At 40.2% G+C, this 23,254-nt stretch overlaps 1 protein-coding gene across 3 annotated transcripts in view; it reads right to left on the bottom strand.

Moving 5' to 3' along the window:
- Positions 1–23,254, bottom strand: part of MICU1 (mitochondrial calcium uptake 1) — a 285,211-nt gene that overhangs the window by 217,729 nt on the left and 44,228 nt on the right. For 2 of the 3 annotated variants that reach the window (XM_011927810.1, XM_011927803.1), the window contains exons 2-3: positions 10,009–10,170; positions 6,507–6,675 (exon numbers count right to left, since the gene is read on the bottom strand). In XM_011927810.1, coding sequence (XP_011783200.1) covers positions 6,507–6,675; positions 10,009–10,169 — 330 coding nt within the window. In that variant the 5' untranslated portion in view covers position 10,170. The remainder of the gene's footprint in view (positions 1–6,506; positions 6,676–10,008; positions 10,171–23,254) is intronic. The other variant, XM_011927818.1, reaches the window with a different exon arrangement.

The following is a 23,254-nucleotide window of genomic DNA, read 5'->3' on the forward strand; positions in this document are numbered from 1 at the left end:
ACTCGGGAGGCTGAGGCAGGAGAATGGCGTAAACCCGGGAGGCAGAGCTTGCAGTGAGCTGAGATCTGGCCACTGCACTCCAGCCTGGGCGACAGAGCCAGACTCCGTCTCAAAAAAAAAAAAGACTTTCTTGAGCATTATTAAGACACTTGTCTTCAATAACACTGCTAGACTTAATTGGATCAAAATTTGGGCATTATTTTTCCTATATGATGCATCAAGGAGTAGCCAAAGAGAATTTATAATCAAATAGTAGATGAGGGATAGTGTCTGTTTATAAAATATTCCAATTAATAAATGAAAAAGATTTGATAAAATTAGAATATCATTTTGCAACTTCAATGAATTAACAGATATAGGCAATGAACATCAATAGCTGTTAATACTGCAAAAAGAAAAGCAACTAGACATTAGGTGTCTTATGGTAAAATAACATAATACCACCACTAGGCTGCAAGGATCAAAACTGAGTCTGACCAAGCCTCAGAATTCAGATGCCAATATTTAGGTAATACAGAGAAAAGAGGAACATGTTGAATTGCACTGAGAGTAAGCATCAGTAAAACCTAGGCCCAGGAAACTTCATAGGCCACTGCACTCCAGTCTGGGTGACAGAGCAAGACTCCATCTAAAAAAAAAAAGAAAGAAAGAAAAATCTCTATGGCCTTGATTCTTGGCCTTTCTTTTAAAACAAGCATATTAGTTAGGGTAGGTTAAAATGCTACTACAAATACACCCCAAAATACAGTATCTCCAATAAAATGAAATTGTCTTTCTCCCTAAGATACAACCCACAGTGCACATTCCTGGTTGGCAGGAATTGGTAAGTTCCTTCATGTACTCAAGCTCAAGGCAGCCAACATATGGCTTCCAAGGTCAGTTCAGCTCATCACCATTCCAGCTTCCAGGAAAAGGGGAAAGTGCATTGAAAAACCCTGTGCGGGCTTTAGCAGTCAGGCCTAGACATGGTTCAAATTACTCCCATTCAGTGGACAACCAGCAATCTCCACCACAGTGGATACAGTGAAAAATCAAGACTCAAGATCACATTTAGAAATCCTAAGATCACTGAAATGCCATGACAATAACTGACCAAGGTTAAACCATGAACAAAGTCTTGTGACCAGAAGACATAATGTTAAAAGAATGCAGAATAAGGAGCAAGAGTTTTGATGTCAGACAGACATAAATTTTATAATTTTATGCCTGCCTCTATGAGTAACCAGTTGTATGATTTTAGACAAGCTACTAAATTCCTCCACATAATAAACTATATATGTATATAAGTGTATGTCTACATATATACTCACACAAATATATATACATACATACATAGATGCATGCATATAAATATATACTATGGCACACAGAAAATGCTCAATAGTTTCCTTCCATTTTTCTATTCATTCTGTTGTTTGTAAACTGATCGGGTGTCCAGCAGCAGCCTACTTTCTTTAGCATTTTGTTTGGCATGTATAGCACATTTTACATCTTTTAATATTCATATTTTCCTATCAATTTAAAATTACAACAAATTGAACTAAATGATTTGGCCTTTTAAAATGAAGATGCCACTAAACATAGTCTCAAACAAATAGCTCAGAAACAACAATGCAGGCAAAGCTATCAGAAATATAAAAATAACAAATCAGATCTTTACTGAGCAAGAGTCTAAAAAGCAGCAATACTTTCTGTAAACAGATTTCACAATTCAAAGAACAATTTTATATATGAAAAGTACAGAAACGACAGTGGGATTTCAATACACTTAGAATTTTCTGGTTTTTGAGCCTGTGCTCTAAAAATATAAAAATCATTGGTAAATTTAAAGATGAGAAAAATTTAAAAGGCATAACCAGTTCAAAACAAGACACCATCTCTGTGGCTCACGGACTACATAGAAACATACTATGGTAAGAAGAAATGAAGTTGTAGGCTTCTGGGCTTCAGGCTGAAAACAGGCAAAGCAATTAGCAGCTCACAGTATATGGGATGAAGGGCAGTAAGTGTGCAAAAAAGGAGGCATGAACCCAGAGCTAAATTCATTGAATAAAACCAGAAGAAGCTATGGCAGGGCTTCTCTTGACCACGAAAGGAGGGTGAAGTTTTAGTAAGCTGCTACCTAGAGAAAATGCTCATTTAGAGCATTTTCCACAGCTTTGCCCCAGAACCTTTGCCAAACGGTTGTTGGGCTCAGTGTCTGGATCTTCAATACAATGAAGCACAGGCTATGAATATAAGGTCTACTTCTGAACAAAAATACCTAGCAGGTGAGAGAAAGCAGCCACTGAAGCACTAAATAGGAAAAAGTAAGCAAAACAAACAAATGAAAACAAAAAGGGGCAGCAGCGGGATGATCTCTTAAAGCCAGGAGTTTGAGACTAGCCTGGGCAAGTCCCCATTCTATAAAAAAAATTTTTAAAAATTAGCTGCTTATGGAGATGCATGCCTGTAGTTCTGGCTAATAGGGCTGAGGCAGGATAATAACCTGAGCCCAGAAGTTCAAGGCTGCAGTGAGCTTTCATTGTGCCATTGCATTCCAGCCCGGGTGACAGAGCAAGACTCTGACTCTACAAATTTTATTTTTTCAAATGAGCTGGGCATGGTGGCACACACCTCTAGTCCTCTCTATTGCAGAGGCTGAGGCAGCAGTATTACTTAAACCTATGAGTGCAAGGCTGCAGTGAGCTATGATTGTACCACTGCACTCCAGCCTATGTGACAGAGCAAGATCCTCTCTCCAAAAAATAAAATAAAAAAACCCACAAAAAACAAAAACGCAAATTTAGGATACCAATTTACCTCTGAAGAAGATGGAAGATGATGGGGGAGGAAAAGGACTGAAGGGAGTATAAAAGCAGTGTATTTTTAAATACTCATTTATTTTTTAAAAAACAATCTGAAGTAAATACAATATTAAATAAAACTTGACAAAAGTGAGTGTTGGTTGTTTATAAAATTATAAAACTTACGTAATTTTATAGACTAATTTTATAAAATATAAAAAACATTATTCTCTTTTTTCTCTGAATATTTGAAATATTACATAAAAATTAAGAGAACATAAAAGAACAAAAGTATAAATGAAAAATGAGAGGGCCGGGCACAGTGGCTCATGCCTGTAGTCCTAGTACTTTGGGAGGCCAAGGTGGGAGGATCACTTGAGCTCAGAAATTTGAAACCAGCATGGGCAACATAGTGAGACCTTGCCTCCACAATGAATAAATTTTTTTTAAAATAAATGTTTTAAAAAGAAAAAAGTTAAAAGAAAAAGAAAAGTGAGAATGTGAAGGACAACATATAGAGCAGGGGTTCCCAGCCCCGGGCCAAGGACTGGTACTGGTCCGAGGCTTGTTAGGAACCAGGCTGCATAGCAGGAGGTGAGCAGCAGTGGAACATGACTGACTGAGCTCTGTCTCCTGTCAGATCAGCGGCAACATTAGATTCTCATAGGAGCATGAACCCGACTGTGAACTGCACATGCAAAGGATCTAGGTTGTGTGCGTTATGAGAATCTAATGCCTGATGATCTGCAGTGGAACAGTTTCTCCTCAAACCATCCCCTCCCACTCTGGTCTGCAGGAAAACTGTCTTCCACAAAACCAGTCCCTGGTGCCAAAAAGGTTGGGGACCGCTGATGTAGACATCACAGGACCAGACCAGAGGGAAAAAAATGAATGGGAAAGTAGCGAGAGAAAAATACATGATCAAAATGGAGAAGAAAAAGGGGATTAAAAAATGCAGTTTAAGGAGGACTTGGTGTGGTGCTGCCATCTCTCTTGCCTTCAGTCTATGCACCTCTCACTGAACTTCCAATAGCACCACGCTGGAACAGGGCATCCAGAGGTTCACAACCTCTGCGGTCCACAGCAGGCACGAGGCACTATAAAGAGGGCTCAGGGAAGAACATGCTATTTTCAATAGAAAATAAGTGGTGGTTACTAATTATAATGACTTTGTACTCTGGATCTGGATTTTATGCACATTTATTTATAGCAAGACACCAACTGCTTAAGAAACAAGGATGTTTTAATTCATCCATGAAACAGATATGAAAAGCATTTTAAGAGGTGCAATCTCTGAAAAATAAAACAAACCCTTGAATTTACATAGGATAATAGATATGTTTTTAATAAACTTATGACATAAGCCAGGCACAGTGGCTCATGCCTATAATCCCAGCACTTTGGGAGGCCAAGGTGGGCAGATCACCTGAGCTCAGGAGTTCGAGACCAGCCTGGTTAACGTGGTGAAACCCCGTTTCTACTGAAAATGCAAAAGTTAGCCAGACATGGTGGCAGGCATCTGTAACCCCAGCTACTCAGGAGGCTGAGGCATCAGAATCATTTGAATCTGGTAGACAGAGGTTGCAATGAGCCTAGATCACACCACTACACTCCAGCCTGGGCAACAGACCGAGACTCCATCTCAAAACAAACAAACAAACAAAAAACAAAACTTATGGCATAAAAATGTGGTTTATTATTTCTTAAATTATAAATAGAGAAATTCTTAACATGTCTATATAGATCATGTAAAGGAATGAATATTCAAAGAATGACTGAAAAAACAGAATGAAGACAGAATAAGTGATGAAATAGATTATTAGAGATACAGAAAGACATTAAAACAATTATCCTTGAACAGGGAAAAGACAGCTCTTCCTCTGAAATAAGTGAAAATAGTGAAAGAAATAAGAATTATTTCAAATACAGATAAGATAGGTTTTGTAACTATAAGAGTTGGAATTTGAGTAAATCACCCTGATAGCTTTAATTTTTTCTATGAAGTATGAGACATGTTCATCTGCTGAGCAGACAGTAGGAATAGAAAATGGAAGTAGGTTCAAAATAAATGTTTATTTGGGACATTTTAGCTGTATTTTGCAAAATGGAAAGTGTGACTGGCCTGTAGATGAAACTACTGGCACAGAGTAAAGTTGTGCTTTCTTTGAATTCACTCAGGGCAAAAGAGTAAATAAATGTATCCTGCCAGAAAAACAAGGATCATTGATAAAACTTGATAATTGACTTGTGATGCATAACTTTTGTTCAAATTCACCTCAATCAGACATGAATTTGGGTATAGAGAAAACACATTTAATACTTTCATCTAGGCTGGGCATGGTGGCTCATGCCTATAAACGCAGCACTTTGGGAGGCCGAGGCAGGTGGATCACCTGAAGTCAGGAGTTCAAGGCCAGCCTAGCCAACATGGTGAAACTCCATCTCTACTAAAAATACAAAAATTAGCTGGGCATGGTACACATGTACACACATGGTACAGGTACACACCTGTAATCCCAGCTATTGGGAGGCTGAGGCAGGAGAACTGCTTGAACCCAGGAGGCAGAGGTTACAGTGAGCCAAGATCGTGCCACTGCACTCTAGTCTGGGCAACAGAGGGAGACTCTGTCTCCAAAAATAAAAAATAACTTCCTCTAACAGATAACACCAGACAGAAGATGCAGATTTTACAAAGAAGAACTCTTCTTGCAAATACATAAACCACACACACACAAAATACAGAAATAACTCAAATTATCTTGTTGCATTATTAGCTATAGTTTAGCAATGGAAGGCAATTCCCTGAATTTTAACCTTGACATGTAAAATGTCTAAGAAATCTATCCTTTTCATTGTTCATCACTCATGTTAGATGAAATCAAATACCCGATATCATAGGAACTGCTGTAGTGGAACTGAAACTTCACTGAGGCAAAGCTATATAACAGCAGGTTGTGTTCATTACATAAAATCTTTTTTTTTCTTTTTCTTTTCTTTTTTTGGACTGAGTCTTGCTTTGTCACCCAGGCTGCAGTGCAGTGGCACAATCTCAGCTCACTGCAACCTCCACCTCCCAGGTTCAAGCAATTCTCCTGCCTCAGCCTCCTGAGTAGCTAGGACTACAGGTGCATGCCACCATGCCAGGCTACTTTTTGTATTTTCAGTAGAGACAGGGTTTCATCACATTGGCCAGGTTGGTCTTGAACTTCTGACCTCAGGTGATCTGCCCGCCTCTGCCTCCCAGAGTGCTGGGATTATAGGCATGAGCCACCGCGCAGGGTCTAATTACATAAAATCTTGATAGTCATTTGAAGTTTGTGCTGTCCTCAAAGTTACTTGGTCTTCTAGAAGTTATGTTTCCAAAGAGATTTTATTCTCTCTCTACAACTTGGTATCAGAAATACCACAAAGACTCAACTTAACATATATAACACTTAGCATCAGGAAGATCCAGAAACAAAGAATCACCTTAGGCAGCTGAACTGAAAGAACTAAGAAAAAATATGCTAATTGCGGTTATTGGTCCTAGATCCTTTTAACTACCTCCTTTAACTTCACATTCCAAGAGTACTTTTGGCTTAGAACATGATGGAAAATAGCAAAGAAGTGTTAACTTGAAAGTGAAAATTAACCATCTGAAACATATGATTAAAAAGACTGAACTGCATTCTTCTACTTTAGGATATACTTCTGATCAACTTGTCAGACTATGCTTCATACTTTTCTGTCTCTGAATCCAGAACGTTTCTTCTTTTTCTCTTCTGGATGAGGCGCAAGATCTGCAGTCTTTTTTTCGTGGTTACAAACATCCCCTTCATCTTTATTCTTCCCTTTATCACCAATGTCACTTTTTAGGTTGTCTACACATGGTGGAGATTCTGCATGGGCCCTGGATATGCAAAAAAGAAATCTGGATTAATCCTGAACGTCCATCATATTAGCCAAATAAGCAAACAGATACAGCTTAGCAGAGCAACAGCAACAAAACTTGTCAAATATTCTACATGAAGAAGTTCCTCAAAAAATATTAAATAGAACTTCCACATGATCTCTGGGTATATATCCCAAAGAAATGAAATGGTCTCAAAGAAATATCTGCACATCCATGTTCACAGCAGCACTATGCACAATAGTTGAGAGGTGGAAACAACTCGTAAGTCCGTTGGCAGATGAATAAACAAAATGTGGTATATACATATAATGGAATATTTTTCAGCCCTAAAAGGGAAGGAAATCCTGTCACAAGCTACAACATGGATGAATCTTGAGGGCATTATGCTAAGTGAAATAAACCAGACACAAAACCACAAATATTGTATTACTTCACTTACATGAGTTACCTGGAATATTTAAATTTACAGAAACAGAAAGTAGAATGGGGGTTACCATGGGCTGAGGGAAGGGGAAGCAAGGAAGTTGCTCTTGAATGAGTAGAGTTTCAGTTTTGCAAGATGAAAACGTTCTGGAGATCTGTTTCACAATGATGTGAATACACTTTAAACTACTGAACTGCATATTTTGAAATGGTGAAGACATGTGACAGAAGCCCTCATCCACACATCTTCTCACTGAAACCAGAGACAATGAGCCCTTCCAGCACAACAACTACATGGACTAGACTTCCAGCCATAGAGCCCCTCCTCGTTCTTCATCTCACTCCAACTCTTCCCATTCTCATCCTCCCCTTCTCCCAACTGTAACTGAAAGGGTGAAATATCAAGGTCTTTAGAAAAAAAATGGTTAAAAAAATGCATCAATCACTACAATAAAAAGGAACACAAATAAAGAAGAAATAGGGGCTCAAAATAATACAAGTATTTCTTTTTTTAAAAATAATACAAGTATTTCTGGTAGTTGAAGCCACTGCTGTAATGATATAATACTAAAATTAATTAAATATTACAGAACTGATGAAATACAACGATGTACAAAGAGACTTTTGGCCGGGCGCGGTGGCTCAAGCCTGTAATCCCAGCACTTTGGGAGGCCGAGACGGGTGGATCACAAGGTCAGGAGATCGAGACCATCCTGGCTAACACAGTGAAACCCCGTCTCTGCTAAAAAATACAAAAAACTAGCTGGGCGAGGTGGCGGGCACCTGTAGTCCCAGCTACTCGGGAACCCGGCAGGTGGAGCCTGCAGTGAGCTGAGATCCGGCCACTGCACTCCAGCCCGGGCGACAGAGCGAGACTCCGCCTCAAAACAAAACAAAAAAAAAAAAAGAAGACTTTTGCTTACAGTCATAATGGAGCAAACTGTAATAGATTTGACTTTCCACCAGGGCAAAAATACAGAAAATTGAACAAAATATATCAAATGATTGCTTTCAGACACTGCACAGTATGCAACTCTCTAAGCAAATGGAGGCCTGGCCGGGAGCAGTGGCTCACACCTGTAATCCCAGCATTTTGGGAGGCCAAGGTGCGTGGATCACTTGAGGTCAGGAGTTCGAGACCTGCCTGGCCAACATGGTAAAACCCCATCTCTACTAAAAATACAAAAGTTAACCGGGTGTAGTGGTGCTTGCCTGGTCCCAGCTAGTCGAGAAGCTGGGGCAAGAGAATCTCTTGAACCTGGGAGGCAGAGGTTGCAGTGAGCCGAGATTGCACCAATGCACTCCAGCCTGGGTGACAGAGTGAAACTCCATCTCAAAAAAAAAAAGGAAAAAAAAAGAAAAAGAAAAATGGAGGCCTATAATTGCCCAGAATTTCTGTCTGGAAACATTTTCTAGACCACAAAGAGGATCCCAAGTCAAATACAGTGATCTTGTTAAATTAAGGTGACAGAGATCAAAGTTTAGAAAACCTGAGGTGCCTGGAATTGGTGAGGCAGAGGACTCAAGAGGAAAAAGTCACACAGAGAAAGAGCTCCAAAAATGTATATGGAACACTCTTGAGTACTGAGTCAACACTAAGCAGTGCATTCTTTAGGATGAAACTACACAAAATAATTGCCAAGGAGCCACAGGCCAGTCAATTTCCAGAGCTCACAAGAGAAAATAATCAAGCTCTACACCAAGTCAGACTAGAGGAATCTCACGGAACACCTAAGGCATTTAATAGCATCCCAGAAAGATCATCCTATATTAATAGGGCTAAATTAGCCCTAGAGGCTGGGCATGGTGGCTCACGCCTGTAATCTCAACACTTTAGGAGGCTGAGGTGGTCATGTCACTTGACCCCAGGAGTTCGAGATCAGCCTGACCAACATGATGAAACCCTATCTCTACTAAAAATACAAAAATCCAAAAAAAAAAAAAAAAAATTAGCCAGGCATGGTGGTACACACCTGTAATCCCAGCTACTTGGGAGGCTGAGAATTGCTTGCACCCAGAGGCAGAGGTTGCAGTAAGCTGAGATTGTGCCACTACACTCCAGCCTGGGCGACAGAGCAAGACTCCATCTCAAAAACCAAACAAACAAAAATTAAAAACAGAGTGACAGAGTCAGAAAAACAGTACCTATGTATTTTAAGAAAGAGAAGACTGTGGCTCGCTACATTTTCTCTTCTCTCCAAGGAAGTTTCCATAACAAGTGAAAAAAATTATCAGGGACACTAAAGTACCAAGGTTCCTTAGTTAATTTCACAGGGTCGCCAAGTTGTGAAGTCTCAGAAGGCGTTCATTTTCTTTTTTTTTTTTTTCTTTTTTTCCGAGACAGTTTTGCTCTGTCATCCAGGTTGGAGTGCAGTGGCGCAATCTTGGCTTACTGCAACCTCCACCCGACTCCCAGGTTCAAACAATTCTCCTGCCTCAGCCTCCCAAGTAGCTGGGACTATAGGCTCACGTCACTGTGTCTGGCTATTTTTTGTATTTTTGTAGAGATGGGTTTTTGCCATGTTGGCCAAGCTGGTCTTGAACTCCTGACCTCAAGTGATCCGACCACCTTGGGCTCCCAAAGTGCTGGGATTACAGGCGTGAGTCACTGTGCCTGGCCAGAAACCATTCATTTTCTAAAGCTGCTATTGCTATCCCTACCACGTTATTTAAAATGTTCAGCAGAAGAGACAGGCAGACCTTGAAGCACAGTGTTTCCCATGTATTGCCTTGGCATGTTGAATTCTCTGAAACATCTTATTTCATAGATGAAAATTCATAATACCAAATGATCTGGGCAAGAAATTTTGATACAGAGTTAAGCCAGAAATCAACTCCTTTCTGACAACAGTGATGACTGGAAGAATAAAAGTATATGCAAGAACAAGATGGTTGGATAACACTCACCTCTTCCACAAAAGACCAGTACTTGCAGTTACTGCAGATGCTCCCAGGAAAGCCACCATCATCAGTCTTCGCCGGATCTGCATGGGCTGTGATCCTCCATGGTACCATCGAGAACCCACAGCCAGTTCTGCCAAAGCAGAAAGTGAGTTCAGACGAAACATCCTGTGGACAATAAGTAGAAATGTCACTCTTAGCTAGTGGTAGTTATGATGATGATGATCCTACCAATATTTCTAATAAACACTAAAGTAACTGCTCTATGACAGGCACTATTCTAAATAAATTGCTTATATTATCCCATTTAATCCTCAGAATAATCTTATGAGAAAGTACTACTTATAAACCTGATATATTAGTCAAAGTACAATTAGAAGACAGAAACCACATGATAAATTGAATAAGAAACTTAATATAAAACATTATTAAGGTCAGGTATGTGGCTCATGCCTATAATCTTAGCACTTTGGGAGGCCAAGGAGAGAGGATTGTTTGAGCCCAGAAGTTGAAGAACGGCCTAGACAACACAGTAGGACCCCATCTCTACCAAAAAAAATCAGCCAAGTGTAGTGACATGCACCTGTAGTCCCAGCTATTCAGGGGGCTGAGGTGAGAGGACTACTTAAGCCCAGGATGTTGAGGTGACTGTGAGCTATGATCAACAGATCAAGACGCTGTCTCAAAAAATAAATAAAATAAATAAATAAATAAATAAATAAATAAATAAAAAATTATTAGTTACAACAGGAAATTTACTACTCAGAAGTTAAAGAAATAGCAGATATAGGGAGCAGTTACTATTCGAGATCTGACACAGAGCACCAAGAAATGACCAGTCTATAAAAGGTCTACTCTCACTGACAGGGCAGAGATCAGACTGTGTGGAGAGGGCACAGCTATATATGTCAGAGAAACGTACTAAGGTACCACGCCAGCAAAATGCACTAGAAAGTCACTCTCTGTGATGCCAGAACAAGTCATCTACTGGACAACTCATGCCAGTGGAATTTGTTGGGAAGCTGAACTTTGTGATGCCAGGGGAAGTCACCCATGGAGAGGCAGTTTCACTAGGAAATTGCATATGAGAGTTGCTGCTAAAACTCCTTAAGAGTTGGGTGCCATTGAATATCCCACTAGTTCCAGCATGCTACAGAAGCAATCCACAAAGGGCACACTAGAATCAGCAAGAAACACCCCTCCTCCAGGGTCCTTCTAGTCTCTCTACTGACAAAGTTTAACAGTAACTGGCAAGGGAAAAACTTCCAGTACCACAAATGGGACAATGAAAGATGCGTTTAGAGCTGAAATGAAAAAAGATAACTGGTACCCACATTTTACAGATCTAAAATATAACTTGCTCAAGAGTACATAGGTAGGAAGTGATGGATCTAGAATTTGAACCTAGGGAGGACTAACTCCATACTTCAATGTCCAGGAGTTAGGTGGGGAGACTTCAACCTAGGAGGGAAGACTTTGCTGCCCCCCACCTTATAATGCTGATACTGCTTTGAAGTTTTTATTAAATCTTTCTCACGCCCAGGTCCTTGGAGGCCCTCCTCTCTACCAGATTCTCTATACTTAAAACTTCACTTAAAAAAAAATTTTAATATTTTGTTTTAAATCAGAAACATCTGTATTAGTGCATATTACTGTTCAATAAATACTTGCTCTCCCATCCCCCATCCCTTAGGCAAAATTACTTTCCTACTTTTTTCTTCCCCTTCTGCATAGTAATGCCAGGTCATAAATTTCCTACTCTTTAAGTTTTTGGTGTATGTCTTGCCATATGTCTTGCTCTAACCAATGGAATGTGGACCAGTTCCATGAAGTGCTTTTAAGAGGTGCTGCTGTTAGTCTTCTTGTGTTCCTGCACTCCACTGAGAGAAGACCATGTCCCAAAGAGACACTGATCCTTCAAACAAATGGCATCCATAATGAACAAACTTCAGCCTGGAAAAAACCACTGGCAAGCCCAGCTGAGCCAGCTGAGCACAGCTGATCTGCAGAATGCTGGTGAGAAATAAATGTGTGTTACTGTAAGCTACAAAGATTTGGGTGTCGTTTGTTGCCCCATCAAAAACCAACTAACTCAGCATCCAAGAGAATTACTGGGAAGTTCTTATTCTTTTTCCTTTTTTTGAGACTGAGTCTTGCTCTATCACCCAGGCTGGAGTGCAGTGATGCAATCTCAGCTCACTGCAACCTCCATCTCCCAGGTTCAAGAGATTCTCCTGCCTCAGCCTCCCGGGTAGCTGGGATTACAGGCACGCGACACCACACCTGGCTAATTTTTGTTTTTTTTAGTAGAGACAGGCTGGAGTGCAGTGATGCAATCTCAGCTCACTGCAACCTCCATCTCCCAGGTTCAAGCGATTCTCCTGCCTCAGCCTCCCGGGTAGCTGGGATTACAGGCACGCGACACCACACCTGGCTAATTTTTGTTTTTTTTAGTAGAGACAGGGTTTCACCATGTTGGCCAGGCTGGTCTCGAACTCTTGACCTCAAGTGATCCGCCCGCCTTGGCCTCCCAAAGTGCCAGGATTACAGGCATGAGCCACTGCACCCAGCTAGGAAGTTCTTATTCAATAAAAATTTATTAAATTCTTATTGTATGTACAGCCCTATGTGAGACCCAGAAAGCCACAAACTATCTATATTCTAATTAAACAAGATAAATATAAAACACTTTTAAAACAATAGATTTCTAAAATCATATTTTTTTTTTTTTTTTTTGAGATGGAGTCTCGCTCTATTGCCAAGCTGGAGTGTGGTGGCATGATCTCAGCTCACTGCAACCTCTGCCTCCCAGATTCAAGCAATTCTGTCTCAGCCTCTTGAGTAGCTGGGACTACAGGCGCACTCTATGATGCCTGGCTAATTTTTGTATTTTTAATAGAGATGGGGTTTCACCATGTTGGTCAGGCTGGTTCCAGACTCCTGACCTCAGGTGATCCACCTGCCTCGGTCTCCTAAAGTGCTGAGATTACAAGCGTGAGCCAACACGCCTGGCCTAAAATTATATCTTGAAGCATAAAAATATTATGATAGATATGACAGAAAACTACAAATAAAAAAGATTAAGTTGAGACTGGGTTAGTCAGCAAAAGCTTTTGTTTAGTCTTAAGCCTCAGAATGGTGTAAAATTTTGATTAAGTCAGAGAAATGTTAAAGGACACCCCCAAAACCATAGGATCATTTCAGGCACCTCCATCCAGAGAATTAATGTAAATGATTTTTTCCCTCTAGATTACGACTTTCAGGGCTCAGTATAGTACCTCACTGTTTTAATACACCAGATGGGCTGATGGAGGAAGACACATTTCTTTATGGTTCCACTTTTTTGTAGGGGTAATTCATTCAAATTATACAAAGTATCCATGCCCCCTTTGATTTTTCTCAAAGCACAGTTCACTAATTCCTAAATTTTTGTGTGTGTGTTTTGAGATGGAGTCTTGCTCTGTCACAAGGTTGGAGTGCAGTGGCATGATCTCGGCTCACTGCAACCTCCACCTCCCAGGTTCAACCAATTCTCCTGCCGCAGCCTCCCAAGTTGCTGGGATTACAGACATGTGCTACTATGCCCAGCTAATTTTGTATTTTTAGTAAAGACAGGGTTTTACCATATTGGCCAGGCTGATCTCAAACTCCTGACCTCAAGTGATCTGCCCGCCTTGGCTTCCCAAAGTGCTGGGATTACAGGTGTGAGCCACCATGTCCAGCCCACTGATTCCTAATTTAAACTACCTTGCATTTTGTACATATCTTCCTATAGCATAAATTTTTCTCCCTTTGCCCTAAGGCCCAAATTATTATTTTTTTTCACGTTGTAAACACATAGTCTAGCACAGGACTTGTTACATTATTAGTGCTTAAATACCTAACCATTTTACTTTCACATGTCTGTGTACAAACTATACAGGTACTTGCTCCTAACATTTAAGTATACTCTAAGTTCCTAATTTACTTAGAAAACTGTCTTCTATTATTTGGATTCAAGACAGGTTAGACTACCCAGGCATCTCCTAAAATCAATGCGCTGGTAACTATTAACTCTTCCCTGGGATCTATACCTATAGTCTCTGAAGTCAACTTTGCTCCTAGCTCCCTTTATCCAATCTAGGTCTAATTTCAAAATTGGACCTAAATCCTGCCCTCATATAGACAAAATGGAAAAACTGTTCATCTTTTCTCCTACTTTCCATGACCTAAGCTTTAGTAACACAATTCTTATGTCCTTCCCCAATCCCAGAAATCATCTCATTTTATTGCACATACTCTAGCAAAATCCAGCACCCAGGAAGCTGTCCATTATATTTTCTTCCTGTCTGGCAACTTCTGATTTTTTTGTTGTTGTTGTTCATTTCAAAATTAACATTTCTCAACTCCACATGTACATTCACATAAATAGCACTGCTCTTCGCTACAGCAAAAATGAGCACTAAACTAAAACATGCATATCTAGAGGAAACATTATTCATCACTGACAACAGAAAGAACAGACACTTGGAAGTTTTCAATGTTTAAAATAAATAACATAGCCAATTCAAAAGTTGGAACAGGATGGGTGCGGTGGCTCACACCTGTAATCCCAGCACTTTGGGAGGCCAAGGTGGGCAAATCACTTGAGGTCAGGAGTTCGAGACCAGCCTGGCCAACATGGTGAAACCCTGTCTCTACTAAAAATACAAAAATTAGCTGGGCATGGTGGCAGGCGCCTGTAATTCCGGCTACTCAGGAGGCTGAGGCAAGAGAATCACTTGAACCCAGGAGATGGAGGTTGCAGTGAGCCGAGATTGCAACTGCACTCCAGCTTAAGTGACGGAGTAAGACCCTACCTCAAAAAAACCAAAAGTTCTAACATCCAAGGGGTATATAAGCCTGGAAGATAAATTTACAACATCTGATCAGATGTAGAGGACAGCTAGACATATGATCAACTAAGTAAGCCACAATCACTTGAGAAGAACCTTTGAAATTTAGAGCATATGTAAAATAGGAAGCCACTCAAGTTTTTTCATAGGAAGAGGCCATGGTAAAAACATGGGTTAAAGCATATCAATCTATCAGCAATGCATTGAATAAACTGCAAAGAAGCAAAGGCAGACAGAGCTCACAGGAAAGTGATCAGTACAGCCAGAAGGCATTAATAACCTAGGTATTGGGTGCTGAGTGCCTAGATTATGGTAAGTGTAGAAATAAAACACAGAATCAAACAAAAACTTTCCAAAGAAAAACAAAATGTAGTTGGGCATGGTGGCACACGCCTGTAGCTGGGCATGGTGGCACATGTCAGCTACTTAAGAGGCTGAGGTGGGAGGACAGCTTGAGCCCAGGAATTTAAGTCCAGCATGGGCAACATGGTAAAACCCCGCCTCTTAAAAAAAAAAAAAAAAACATAAAGACATCGGTATCAAACATGTATTAATATCTAACTGCTCAGGAGATATGGAAGATAAAAAGGAGAAAGAAATTAAAACAATAACAACACCACTAAGTAGTATGGTAAAAAAAACAAAACAGAAAAACACTAAGTAGTATGGTAGAAATCCAATGATCCAAGATTGGTCTCAACTGTACTACTCAACAGCTAGCTGTGTATAATAAAGAAGCTCATCCCTCCTCCTTGGGAAAAAAGTTCACCCACTGGTAAAATGAAAGAATTGCCTAGGTGAGCTTAGGGTTCCTTTTATCTCTTTAGCACTCTCATATCTTTGGTAGAAAACACTGCAACAAAATTTAATTAATTTCATTTAGGGGAAGAGACTAAGATCATATTAAGTAGTCAAGATTTATTAATTTGGGCAATCCATTTCTACATACTGTGGCTCTAGGGGATTTCAAACTTTGAAAGTTCCAAGTTTTACCAACTCACACCCAGACAAGTTATGTGGTTTCCTCATAGCTAATCAGTACAAAAACTTGTAACAGATCCTCGCATTTTTGACTCCCAAATAAATAATCTTAATGAGAAAAACCTGTTTAATAACTGTTCTCAGCAGAAAAAATATAACAGCCACACTCAAAAAGTAGATCAAATGCCCAACTACAGAAAAAAAAATGCTATAATAACATAATGGAATGGAATGTAAATATTAAAAATGATAATCATAAAATATTATTGAAATATTACTTCACAAACCAACAGAAAGTTGGGTAAAGATATAAAAAGACAGTTGGAAAAGAAATAAAAATGGCCCTGAAAACTGTGAAAAGATAATCTCACTCATAATAAGATAACGCAAATTAAACTTAGATACTTCTTTTCACCATCAAACGGACAAAAATCAAGAAGTTTGAAAACACATTTGTTGACAATGTTGCAGAATGGCACTACTGATGAACATGCAAATCTGTACAATTTATGGAGGGCAATTTGGTAATTTGCATTAAAATCTGCATATACTGGCCTAGAAATTCCACTTCTAATAATATAACCTACTGATGTACTTGCACACTTGTGAAATTATGCACATGTATATGGTGCAGAATTATTACATCATAGTTTATAATAGCAAAACACTAAGAGCTACCCCAATGTTCACCAAGAGAAATTGGTTAAAGTATGATAAATCTATATAAAGCAATACCACATAGCAATAAAGAGAACAGTAAAAACATGAAAAGAGTTCATAGTGTTATCTTTTTAAAAGCAATAGGCCAGCCACAGTAGCTCATGCCTATAATCCCAGCAGTTTGGAAGGCCAATATGGGAGGGTCATTTGAGCCCAGGGGTTTGAGACCAGCCTGGGAAACACAGTGAGAACCCCATTACTACAAAAAAAAAAATCTAAGGCAACATGCGGAATACCATATACAGTATGCCACCTTTCATGTAAAAAGAGGAGAAAATAAGGATGCATATGTACTTATTAAGTAACAACACGCTCACAAAAAGTAATAGTAGTGGTGCTGGTGGGAGTGGGAAATAAGTAAGATAACGTACGAGAGATTTTTATGATATGCTATTTCATTTGAAACATTTATATATTTATTCATGCAAACAAATGTATAGTATTTCGCATAAGCATTTTTATTTAAGTTTAAAGGAAGACTATAAGGTAATATGCACATGCCAACTTTGTAAAATATATAATCACATGGTTAATTTTTAAGTAAAATTTAAATTAGGCAAATAAAATTTAATGCTCCCCTAGGGATTCTACTGAAACTTTTTCATTTAAGTAAAAATAAAAGCAGGCCCAGAAGGCAGTTGTTGCATTCCCTTCAGCCAAGACTGTCACTTACCAGCCCCACCACTGAGCTCAGGCCCAATAACGTCTGAACAATCAAGGCGCATTATGGCAAGCTTCCCTAGTGAGATAAACCTTATGCAAATCAAGCTCATATCCTTTTATTTTGAGTATTGGCACATTCTTACACAAATTAGCAAACGATTACAATTCCAGACCATATCCTTATCCTGACTTAAAATTTCTACTTGCCTTTTTTATATTTGATTTACCCCCTTATATTTCTGACCCCTGACAACTGCACATTTAGAGAAGGACTGCTTGGCTCTTCCAATCCTTGTACTGGCCTAAATAAACCTCTCCTGTACTATTAACTATTACCTGACACTGTCGTTGAAAGCAGCACCTGCTAACTCTGTGGCCAAGAAACGTATCTGAGATCTACCCAAATCTGGCCGCCAATGAAAGTGAGAACTCAGTTAAATAAAGTGTCAGCCGGGCGTGGTGGCTCACGCCTGTAAGCTCAGTACTTTGGGAGGTTGAGGTGGGTGGATCACCTGAGGTCAAGAGTTCAAGACCAGCATGACCAACATGGTGAAACTCTATCTCTACTAAAAATACAAACATGGTAGCACGTGCCTGTAATCCCAGCTACTCGGGAGGCTGAGGCAGGAGAATTGCTTGAACCCAGGAGGCAGAGGCTGCAGTGAGCTGAGATTGTACCATTGCACTCCAGCCTGGGCAAAGACAGCAAAGCTCCGTCTCAAAAAAATAAAATAAAAAATAAAGATGGGAAATAATGAGATAATAATGATAATAATGATTTGTTGGACATTATATAGGTTTTTGTGTGGCACAAGCAAGAGTATGTGAGTCTAAAAAAAAGACACTAAGGAAAATTACCCCAAATATGTTGAGTTTATTCGGGAATAAGAAATGAGAATTATAATCTGGAATGCATGGGATGGCAAGTCACCAGTATATCCAGTGAGGAAAGGATAAAGGGAAGCTTTATTAGGAAAAAGGCAGAGACTCACTTAAGCTGCTTAGAAACAGAGTTCACTCATTCCAGAGGCCCAAAGCCATTGTTGTCAGTTAACTGGTGGAAATGCCATTACTGGGCAAGTGTTCTTTTGAGAGCACTAGGCAAGTACGCTCAAAAAAAGGACTAGGTTTATTACTAGTTGTAAAGAATGTCTAGTAATAAACCTTGTCAAAATAGGAGATGCCCGGATGACATCAAAGAGTTTCTTGCGGGGTTTTAGAAAGTTCCTGAAAATGGTTCTTTCTTTTCTCTCTCAATTTTTATGGAGATGAGGTCTTGCTGTATTGCCAAGGCTAGTTTTGAACTCCTTGTCTCAAGTGACCATCCTGCCTCAGCATTCCAAGTCCATGGGATTACAGGTGTGAGCCACCATGTCCGACTTTTTGGAAACACTCGTCTCACACACGTAAGCAGAAGCCTCCTCTGTCTGTGACCTTCCTGGCCCTATTTTGTTTGGATCTGACAAAAGTGATTCATCCTAATATCTGTAACTTTCACAAGTATTTGTATGTTTTTACATTTTTAATAGCTTTAATTGTACAAATAATATAAATTTTCATTGTCGAAAATGTTATACAGAAGCACATAAAAAGAGTAAATCTTTTTCAAATAAAGGCATACCTCATTCTACTGTGCTTCCCTTTATTACACACTTCATGGATATTGCATTTTTCACAAATTGAAGGTATGTGGCAACCCTGTTTCAAACAAGTCCATTGGCCCATTTTCCCAACAGCATACACATACTTCGTGTGTCTGTGTCACATCTTGGTAATTCCTGCAGTATTTCCAACTTTTTCATTATTACTGTATTTGTTATCGTGATCTAGGATCAGTGACCTTTGGTGTTACTATTTTAATTGTTTTGAGGCACCACAAACCATGCCCAAAGACGACAAACGTAATTGGTAACTGCGTGTGTGTTCTGCTTTACCTACCTGTCCTTTCCCCGTCTCTCTCCCCTTCCTCAAGCCTTCCTATTCCCTGAGACACAGTAATATTAAAATTAGGCCAGTAAACAACCAATCTTACAAGGGCCTCTAAATGAACATTCAAGTGAAAGGACAAATTGCACATATCTCACTTTCAATCAAAAGCTAGAAGTGGGCTGGGCGTAGTGACTCACGCCTGAAATCCCAGCACTTTGGGAGGCCGAGGCAGGCGGATCACCTGAGGTCAGGAGTTCGAGATCAGCCTGACCAACATGGCAAAACCCCATCTCTATTAAAAATACAAAAATTAGCTGGGCGTGGTGGTGGGAGCCTATAATCCCAGCTATTTGGGAGGCTGAAACAGGAGAATCTCTTGAACCCAGGAGGCGGAGGATGCCGTAAGCTGAGATTGTGCCATTGCACTCCAGCCTGGGCAACAAGAGTGAAACTCTGTCTCAAGAAACCACCAAAAAAAAAAAAAAAAAAGCTAGGAATGATTAAGCTTATAAGGAAGGCATGTCAAAAGCCAAAAGCCAACACAGGCCAAAAGTTAGGCCTCTTACAGCAGTTAGCCAAGCTGCAAATGCAAAGGAAAAGTTCTTGAAAAAAATAAAAAGTGCTACTCCAATGAACACAAGAATAAAAGAGTGAATCAGGCTTGCTGCTGATGTGGGGCAGGTTTTGGTGGTCTGGACAGAAGATCAAACCAGTCACAACATTCCCTTAAACCAAGGCCTAATCCAGAGAAAGATTAACTCTCTTCAATTACATGAAAACTAAGCAGTGAGGAAGCTGCAGAAGGAAAGTTTGAAGCTAGCACAGGTTTATGAGGTTTAAGGAAAGAGTTGTCCTCGTAACACAAAAGGTGCAAGGTGAAGCAGCAAGTTATCCAGATCTAGCTAAGATCATTTGATGAAAGTGGCTACACTAAAGAGATTTTCGCTGTAGACAAAACAGCTTTACGTAGGAAGAAGATGCCATCTAGGACTTTCACAGCTAGAGAGAAGTCAATGCCTGACTTCCAAGCTTCAAAGGACAGGCTGACTCTCTTGTGAAGGGCTAATGTACCCAGTGACTTTAAGTTGAAGGCAATGCTCATTCATCATTCTGAAAATCCTTAGGGCCCATAAGAATTATGCTATATCTCACAATTTGCAATTGCAAAAAATATGGAACCAACCTAAATGCCCATCAACCAACAAGTGGATAAAGAAAATGTGGTGTATATACACCATGGAATATTACTTAGCCATAAAACAGAATGAAACAATGGCTTTTGCAGCAACTTGGATGGAGCTGGAGGCCATTCTTCTAAGTGAAGTATCTCTGGAATGGAAAACCAAATATTGTATGTTCTCATTTATAAGTGGGAGCTAAGGTATGAGGGCACAAAGGCATAATAATGATATAATGGACTTTGGGGACTCTGGGGGGACAGGTGGGAGGGGAGTGAGGGATAAAAGACTACATATTGAAGCCTAGGCATGGTGGCTCATGCTTGTAATCCCAGCACTTTGGGAGGCAAAGGCAGACAGATCACCTGAGGTCGGAAGATTGAGACCAGCCTGACCAACATGAGGAAACTCCGTCTCTACTAAAAATACAAAATTAGCTGGGCATGGTGGCACACGCCTGTAATCCCAGCTATGCAGGAGGCTGAGGCAGGAGAATCGCTTCAACCCGGAAGGCAGAGGTTGCAGTGAGCCGAGATCGTGTCACTGCACTCCAGCCTGGGCAACAAGAGTGAAACTCCAGCTCAAAAAAAAAAAAAAAGAAAAAGACTATATATTGGGTTCAGTGTACAGTGCTCAGGTGATAGGTGCACCAAAATCTCAGAAATCACTACTAAAGAATTTATCCAGCCAGGCATGGTGGCTCACGCCTGTAATCCCAGCACTTTGGGAGGCTGAGGCGGGTGGATCACAAGGTCAGGAGTTCGAGACCAGCCTGGCCAATATGGTGAAGGCTTGTCTCTACTAAAAATACAAAAATTAGCTGGGCGTGGTGGTGCATGCCTGTAGCCCTAGCTACTTGGGAGGCTGAGACAGGAAAATCACTTGAACACAGGAGGCAGAGGTTGCAGTGAGCCAAGATAGTGTCGCTGCACTCCAGCCTGGGCGACAGGGCGAGACTCCATCTCAAAAACAAACAAATAAAAAAGAATTCATCCATGTAACTGAAAACCACCCATACCCCAAAATCTATTGAAATAAAATAAATAAAAGAGATTAAACACATAATAAAATTTTTAAAAGCAATTATGCTATATCTACTCTGCCTATGCTCTATAAATGAAACAACAAAGCCTGGATGACAACACATCTGTTTACAGTATGGCATACTGAGTATTTTAAGCCCACTGTTGAGACCTACTGCTCAGAGAAAAAAAAAAAAGATTCCTTTCAAAATATCACTGTTCAATGACAATGCACTTGGTAACCCAAGAGCTCTGAGAGAGATGTACAAGGAGATTAACACTGTTCATGCCTGCCAACATAACATCCATTCTAAAGCCCATGGACTAAGGATTAATTTCAAGTCTTATTATTAAAGATATAAATTTCATAAGCCTTTAACTGCTATCCATAGTGATTCCTCTGACAGATCTTGACAAACTAAGCTGAAAACCTTCTGCAAAGGATTCATCATTCTAGATGCCATTAAGAACATTTGTGATTCATGGGAGGAGGTCAAAATATCAACATTAACAAGAGTTTGGAAAAAGTTGACTCCAACCCTCATGGATGACTCTGAGGGTTTCAATATTTCAGTGGAAGGCCAGGTGCCATGGCTTACACTTGTAATCCCAGCACTTCGTGAGGCCAAGGTGGGTGGATCACCTGAGGTCGGGAGTTTGAGAGCCTGACCAACATGGAAAAACCCCATCTCTACTAAAAATACCAAATGAGCCAGGTGTGGTGGTGCATGCCTGTAATCCCAGCTACTCAGGAGGCTGAGGCAGGAGAATCGCTTGAGCCCGGGAGGCAGAGGTTGCGGTGAGCTGAGAGTGCACCATTGCACTCCAGCCTGGGCAACAGAGTAAAACTCCGTCTCAGGGGGAAAAAAAAAAAAAAAAGTCTACGGCCATACCACCCTGAACGCACCCAATCTCATCTGATCAGTGGAAGAAGTTATTGCGTATGTGGAGGAAACAGGAAGAGAACTAGAATTAGAAGTGGAGCCTGAATAGCACGCTGGAATTCTAATTCAAAAGTTGCCAAGTTTGAGTCCTGCTAGAGTCAAAAAAAGAAAAATTATTTTTGTAAATTTCAATTTTTTTAAAGTAGAGCCTGAAGATGTGACTGGATTGCTGTTATCTCGTGGCAAAACTTGAATGGATGAAGAGTTCATCCATGTTCATCCAGCAGCCATCAACATGGATGAACTCTGCTCTGGATGAACAAACTTAAGTGGTTTCTTGAGATGAAACCTACTCCTAGTGAAGATGCTGTGAACATTGCTGAAATGACAATAAGGGATTTACAATATTCCATAAACTTTGTTGATAAGGCAGCAGCAGGAGTTGGGAGAAGTGACTCAAGTTTTGAAAAAATTTTCAAAGAAATTACTTGTGTAAAACACTATCAATCAGCATCCTACGCTACAGAGAAATCTTTTGTGAAAGAAAAAGTCCATTGATGCTGCAAACGTCATTGTTGTCTTATTTTAAGAAATTGCCACAGCCACCCCAGTCTTCAGCAACCATTACCCCTGATTAGTCAGCAGCCATCAACATGGAGGGAAGACCCTCTATCAGCAAAAGGATTGTCACTTGCTAAAGGCTCAGATGATTGTTACCATTTTTTAGCAATAAAGATTTTCTATTTTTGACATGGAGTCTCACTCCAGCACTCAAGTTGGAGTGCAGTGGTGTGATCTTGGCTCACTGCAACCTCGGCCTCTGGGGTTCAAACAATTCTCCTGCCTCAGCCTCCCAAGTAGTGGGGATTACAGGCATGTGCCACTGTGCCTGGCCATTTTTTTTTTTTTTTTGTAGTTTTAGTAGAGACAGGGTTTCACCATGTTTTTTTTTGAGACAGGATCTTGCTGACCTCAGGTGATCTGCCTGCCTCGGCTTCCCA

This window comes from Colobus angolensis, unplaced genomic scaffold (genome assembly GCF_000951035.1).
Source record: "Colobus angolensis palliatus isolate OR3802 unplaced genomic scaffold, Cang.pa_1.0 Scaffold12, whole genome shotgun sequence".
Classification (NCBI taxonomy): Eukaryota; Metazoa; Chordata; class Mammalia; order Primates; family Cercopithecidae; genus Colobus; species Colobus angolensis.